This window comes from Arachis ipaensis, chromosome B08 (assembly GCF_000816755.2).
Source record: "Arachis ipaensis cultivar K30076 chromosome B08, Araip1.1, whole genome shotgun sequence".
NCBI lineage: Eukaryota > Viridiplantae > Streptophyta > Magnoliopsida > Fabales > Fabaceae > Arachis > Arachis ipaensis.
In genome coordinates this window covers 88,899,171-88,906,143 of record NC_029792.2, presented here as the reverse complement: position 1 = coordinate 88,906,143, position 6,973 = coordinate 88,899,171, and the positions used below count along the sequence as shown (strand labels likewise).

The 6,973-nt window shown below is 38.4% G+C and overlaps 1 protein-coding gene across 6 annotated transcripts; it reads left to right on the top strand.

Moving 5' to 3' along the window:
• LOC107613443 (putative pentatricopeptide repeat-containing protein At3g15130) lies at window positions 149-5,687 on the top strand. Of its 6 annotated transcripts, none has more exons than XM_021109549.1 (4): window positions 149-613; window positions 1,579-1,916; window positions 3,795-4,002; window positions 4,152-5,687. In XM_021109549.1, the coding sequence occupies exons 3-4, from the start codon at window positions 3,957-3,959 to the stop codon at window positions 5,597-5,599; spliced, it is 1,494 nt and encodes a 497-aa protein (XP_020965208.1). In that variant the 5' UTR covers window positions 149-613; window positions 1,579-1,916; window positions 3,795-3,956; the 3' UTR covers window positions 5,600-5,687. The 6 variants fall into 6 exon arrangements, with proteins under 6 accessions (XP_020965208.1, XP_020965207.1, XP_016170927.1 ...); XM_021109548.1 differs by having other exon boundaries at window positions 4,096-5,687; XM_016315441.2 differs by having other exon boundaries at window positions 3,795-5,687.

Here is a 6,973-nt window from a genome sequence, read left to right as displayed (position 1 = left end):
TGGACCAAAATTTACAACAACCAAATTAAAAACTGATTTTTTTTTTTTTTTATAAAAAAAACCAATTTGATTCAGTTCTCGATTTATTCATAAAAATCAAATTTAACTAAACCAAACCGAACCGAACCGAATATTACCATATAGCGACAGGACCTTTTAACCTAGAAACAAAACTCTGGCCCTAACCTTAAGTAAGTCCCGCAGCGCCTACCTCCGTCATTTTTTTGTTCTAAATTCCCATCCTCCTCCTCGATGTATGCTCTGAGAGAGTGAGCACTGAGCAGTCCATCCTCTATTCGACCATTCCTTCTCCTCCATCCTTCTCACGCAGGAGCAGGGGAGCCTTCGTCTTCGCTCTTATCGTGCCGTCGCAAGTCCCAACCGCAGCGCTCTTCTCCGCGCAGTCGTAGCAGAGAGCGCCAGCCGTCGCGGTAAACCGAGCAGCCCTCTCTGTCGCCAAGAAGCCCTCGCTGTCACAAAGCAACCGCATCTTTTTGGGCTGTCGCAGCAGTTCGCGTCGTCGCAGTAGGCCGTCACCGAGCAGTCCTCTCCTCGCTGGGCAATAGCAGAAGTTCAAGCCCTCTCCTGCAACTCAACAATGTTTTATTCGGAGGTCAGTATATTCACCAATTTTTAGAGTAAAAATTTGTTGTTGTCTCTGGCCCTAATTTGATGTTGCTGGTCCTAATTTTTTATTTGATAATAATTCCTAATTTTTTGTTTTTTGTTGTTGAAAATTTTTTAGTATAATTTGTTGTTGTTTGTTGATTTGTTGTTGCTGCTCCTAATATGTTGTTGATGGTCCTAATTTTTTGTTTTGAGTAAAATTTGTTGGCGTTACTGGCCCTAATTTATTGTTATTGTGATTTCCCATCTTGTTATTTTATGCGCCAATAAGGACAAAATGTAGTCCATTGTTTTCTTTGAGTCTCTGTTGCGCTCATGTTGTTTTGTTCGAATTCAGTTCTGTTATATGAAGAAAAAGCTTCTAGAATTATTGGGGTATCAATATCATCCAAGTGCTATTGTGTTTTGAGCCTTCTTTGATCTATCAATGAAAGCTACTTGGATAAGTTTTTGTCTAGCGATGTTTTAAAACCGAACAAAATGGAACAACTGAAAAAACAAATCAATAACTTAACAAATCGAAAACCGAACAAACCAAAAAAAGAATGAAATTTTGCAGTTTTTTGTTTGGTTTGGTTCAGGTCTTACCGAACCAGTGAATGAAAACATGTATATCAGTTTTACAAGGCAACTACTCTGATGAAGATGTCAAAAACATCTTCTCATGATGATCTTGGTTTAAAAAGTGACTTATTTGTTTTGCCACACTTTAAATAAAGGTAATATTTTTATAGCATATGAAAATCAAGCCCTAGAATCTATTATCCAATGGTCAAAATAAAATTTCTTTATATGATGACAATTATGAAATCTTCATTGGAGTATCCACCTTACAAAAATACCCCAACTTTAATCTAACTCTAACACACTTAGTGACTCACTCCCTCCCTCTCTCTCACTCATTCATCCCGCAGCCCTAACTCACACTGCACTCACCGATCTTTTTGACAGAATCACCACCTCTACTCTCTGGTCTCTGCCGTTGCCGTCCAGCCCAGCAGCCGCCATCGTTCTCACTCTCTTTCCCAGCATTGTTCTTAGTCTCTCTGCATCATTCGTTCTCAGAGGACCGTCGTTCTCTTTGTCATCACCGTGGTGCACCCGCATCATTGTCACTGCTCAGCACCGCCCTTCTCATTACACAGCAGCATCGTCCTCAGCAGGCAGCAGCAGCGGCATGGTTCTCAGCGAGTCAGTGTCGTCGTCATTGTCAGCGACATGCCACCGTGGTGCTCCGTCTCTCCCCTTCATTGCTGCACTTCCAGAGTTCCATGAAGCCTCGCCCTCAGGTATTGATTTCATTCAAATTTTTTTTGTTCTGTTTATGTTTTTGCTTGGTTTTTTTGGTATAAATTTGCTTCATTGATTTCATCAATTGTTTTTGTTCTGCTGATGTGTTCTTCGGTTTTTTTGGTGGTGTTTTTGAATTCAAACTTCAAATGCTAATACTGTAATAGTATAGTTAAATTAATAAGGTCATCTTCAATCCTATTATTTATTTATTTATTTGAGAAAAGTTAAGTTTTGATGTTTGTAGTAGGGATGTCAACGGGGCAGGGCGGGGGCGGGGGATGCCTCCCTGCTCCCCATCCCCGCCCTCAGATTTGCTCCCCATCCCCGCCCATTCCCCGCCGTGGGGGAATATTGCTCCCCATCCCCATTCCCCACGGAGTCCCATTCCCTGCGGGGACCCCATTTCCCATCTACATAATAGTTCTAACTAATTATTAATTTTCATATGAATAGAGCTACAAGTATCTATCTTATACAAAAACTGCAAGATTTTATACAAAAAGTCTAAATGACACGATGGTGACTTCTTTCAAAATAACGCAATGGGGGGACGCAACGACGAGCCAAAGGAAAAAGCAGTGGACGAGGTGGGAGACGCGGCAACAGAAAGGAGAATGGACACGACGGCAGAGTTACGAAAAGGAACGCCGCAAATAGAAATTACGATGCGGTAAGGGTGATGGCACGATGAGGTGTGACAATGCGGTGAGAAGGGTGACGAGGGGGTGGCTGCAGAGAGGTTGGATGGAGTATGGACAGCCTTAGGGATCTCTGAATTGAAGAGGGGTTATGCAAATAAAGTTTAGAAGTTTTGGGTTTCTATATATATGTGTGTGAGAAATGACTAAAAAACATATATGAGAAATAAACTATTAAGGATAATTCAAGGAATTCATAAATTTCGGGGAATAGCAGGGACGGAGCGGGGAAAATTCCCCACAATCGGATCCCCATTCGGGGCAGTCCCCGCAGGGATCCCCGCGTCTCGGGGAATTTTGCCATCCCTAGTTTGTAGTACCTTATTCGTTTATTTGTTGAGTTTAATTAATGCAATTACTATTTAAAACTCAACCAATTAAAATTAAGACTTAATAATTTGTATATCTATAAAAGTAGTGAAAAAGGAACATAGTGATTAGTGATTATTTAATATTTATCAGTTTAATTTTTTTTTCTCTTTGTAAGTTTCAAATTCTGTATTTTTTCTGTTTTTCAAATTTCTGCTTTTGTTCTGTGATTCTGTTTGCAAATTCAGTGGTCAGTGGCACTACTAATCTGTTGGTTAGTTTTGATTATTTGATTATAAATTCTAATTAACTGGTGCTAATTTTTCTTAAAGATGTTTATTTGCTTAAAGATGTTTTGCTATTTTGCTGGAGAACATCAAAAGGTGGCTGGCTGCCAGCCTTTTGTTGGAAAAATTAAGGGAAACTAGTTTTTATCTTTTGTTGTGTTGATCGTTGAACCTTTCATGACTTTAATTGTTGTATTGTAATTTCTTTTGTCGTCGAACTTCTTGTATCAAGACTTTTGTTAGTTATTGTGTTGAATAATTTTATGTTATGACGTTGTGAAATTAAACATGTTATTTTTGTTGCATATTTTTTTGTTGAAAATATCATAGGACAAGTTATTAGGATACCAGATATAAGTAGGACAAGTTACTTTTTCGAATTAATTGAAAAACCGAAAAACTGAACCAAACCAATTGAAGAATTCATATAAAGTTGGATCGGATGACTTTTCTCTTAAAAAACGGAACCAAACCACACCATGAACACCCTTAGTCTCTGAATCATTCTTGGGCTCAGCAGGTTCACCATCCTCTGTAACAGCACTCTCTAAATCAACTCTTTCCACTGTTTCTTCTGCAGGTTTGTGAGACTGCTCCTCCTGATGCGCATTTGCATTTGCACTAGCTGTTAAAAAAACACAAACATGTTCTTCGCCACTTCAGTTTTGGGCATGTTTTGTAATGAGAAACTGCCACACCATGGAGACAGGGGAGAACACCTACTCGAATCTGTTGCGTGGATATGCGAAAGATTGGAACTTGCACGGTGGAAGAGCAATTCACGCCAGGTTCATCAAAGGATGTCTTCCTATAACACTTTTTCTTCAAAACCATTTGCTTAACATGTATGTTAAAATTGGAGACCTTCCTTCTGGACGCAGAGTGTTCGACGAAATGCCTCACAGGAATGTGGTTTCCTGGTCTGCTGTTATGGCAGGTTTAGTCCGAGACAGCTATGCTTCGGAAGCTCTTTCTTTGTTTAGCCGTATGCACCATGAGGGACTCACAAAGCCAAATGAGTTCACGTTTGTTAGCACCCTGCAGGCATGCTCGTTAACCGAGAATATAACCTGTGCTTACCAGATTCACTCGTTGATCGTTCGGTCAGGACTTGAGTCTAATGTCTTCTTGTTGAATGCCTTTTTGGCAGCCTTGGTGAGGCATGGCAAATTGGCAGAAGCATTGCAAGCTTTTGATGCAAGGACAGACAAGGATATCGTGTCATGGAATACATTGATGGCAGGTTACTTGCAATATTCTTGGGAGGAGATTCCTAGATTTTGGTGTCGTATGAACCATAACAATATAAAGCCTGATAACTTCACATTTTCTTGCATCCTTGCCGGATTGGCTTCTCTAGCTCATCTTGAAATGGGAGTGCAAGTTCATGGCCTACTTGTGAAAAGTGGTTATGGTGATGACATTTGTGTTGGGAACTCTTTAGCTGATATGTATATAAAATGTGAAAAGTTGGTGGAAGGTTTTAGACTTCTGGATGAGATGCCGAAGAAAGATGTTTGCTCTTGGTCCCAGATTGCGATCGGATGTTTACAGTGTGGCGAACCAAGAAAGGCACTTTCAGTTATTACACAGATGATGAGAGTGGGTGTAATGCCAAATGAATTCACCTTGGCAACTGCCCTCAATGCTTGTGCAAGTTTGGCTTCACTGAAGGGAGGGAAACAAATCCATGGCTTGAGGATTAAACTTGGAATCGACATTGATGTCTGCGTGGATAATGCACTTCTTGATATGTATGCAAAAAGCGGATGCATGGATAGTTCATGGGATACTTTCCAGTTGATGAATTCTCGTTCTGTGATCTCATGGACAACAATGATAATGGCATGTGCACAGAATGGCCAAGCTAGAGAAGCACTTCAAGTTTTTGAGGAAATGAAGAAGACACAGAATATAGAGCCAAACTATATCACCTTCATTTGTGTTCTCTATGCTTGTTGTCAAGGTGGGTTTGTTGATGAAGGGTGGAAGTACTTGTTCTCAATGACCAAAGACCATGGAATCCTCCCTGGAGAAGACCATTATGCTTGTATGGTGAATATCTTAGGAAGAGCTGGACTCACTAAAGAAGCTAAAGAGTTGATCCAAAGAATGCCATTTGAACCAGGTGTGCTAGTTTGGCAAACACTCCTTAGTGCATGTCAAATTCATGGGGATTTAGAAACTGGAAAACTTGCAGCAGAGCATGCCATGTTGAAAGAATACAAGTATCCATCAACCTATTTATTGTTGTCTAACATGTTTGCAGAGTTAAGAAATTGGGATGGTGTAATGACTTTGAGACAACTAATGGAGCAAAAAGGTGTAAAGAAAGTACCTGGATCTAGTTGGATTGAACTTGACAAAATTAAGGACATTTGTTGAGATCTTTTTAAATTTCTAATTTCGTTTTCTTGTTTTCAATTTTACACAAATTTTGGTTATTTAAGTAGTTTTGACCGATCATTTTGTACTCTTACGAATTTATTATATCCAGTTCTACTATGGTAACATCGCTTCAACTTTGATCCCTCACCTCCAAATAACCTCGTTAGAAATACTGCTTTTTCGGCGAATAAATGAAATGTTACACCTGAAACTCGGAACAGATTGCTAATATCAAAAATCAAAGGGTTTTTTTTTTATATTTTTGGATTTTGTTTTTTAGTTGAAGTTTGCCCAACAGCCCAAGTCTTAGGGAAATTTCAACAAATTTAATGAATTTCCCCCAAATTTTAGGCGAATAGCGTGAAATTAGTTATAGTGTTCGTATTAGCTTTAGGCAAACTTTATGCAATCCACCACATTCACACAAAAAAATTGGTTATAAGCTTCAAAGTCTAATATAATCATACAATAATAGGCATAATAACCTAGTCATTCAAATAACCATATATAATAATAAACCAACTGGGCTTAAGAACTTGTTTGGATAAACTTCTAAGAAAAGATTTTTTTTTAGTTATCTTTTTTTAAAAGATCTTATAGAAAAGTAAAAGTAATTTTATATTTGGGTATCTCATGCAAAAAAATCTTTTTATCTATTAATTAAGTTTGGGTATAACAATATAAAAGTATTTTTTTGTTTATTTATTACATGAAAAACATCTTTGTTTTAAGAGAAAAAGATCTTTTAAAAAAAGATGTAAATTACAACTTCTTAAAAAAAGATGTTTTTTTTATTTTTCTAGTATTTTTACTTTTACTATTAGAAATTTGTTAAAAAAATAAAAAAAAATCTTTTTTTAATAAAAAAATTTTTTTTTATCAAAATAATAGCGCCCAAAAATATAATATTAGAGGTGTATTATTTGCTAGAAAAACTGAAAAAGTCAACATAACTATCCCAGTATCCCTCACAAAAGACAAAGGATCTTCTACTTGCATTCTGAACTTGAACTGAATACATCATTTTTTGGAAAAACACACTTCCCTTTTCCAAGGTGACAAGGCAGGTCTTCGAAGCTTCCCAAGGAAGGCTAAAGGTTGTCGGCAGAGCAGGTGTCAGGCATTGACAATGTCGATCTTCAAGCTGCAACAGAGTACGGCTGCCTTGTAGTCAACGCCCCCACTGCCAACATCATTGCGGCTGCTGAGCATGGCATTGCTCTCCTTGCTGCCATGGCAAGGAATGTTGCCCAAGCTGACGCCTCCATCAAAGCAGGTATCCATCTATCCATTCTGTTGCTTTACCTTCCATTGTTGTTCATAATCATGCAAATATGTATAGGTATGTGTATGTGCTGCATGTGCTGCATG

Bases quoted from the DNA above. Each gene is read 5' to 3' on its own strand.
- LOC107613443 (XM_016315442.2), top strand. From the start codon at position 3,896: ATGAGAAACTGCCACACCATGGAGACAGGGGAGAACACCTACTCGAAT.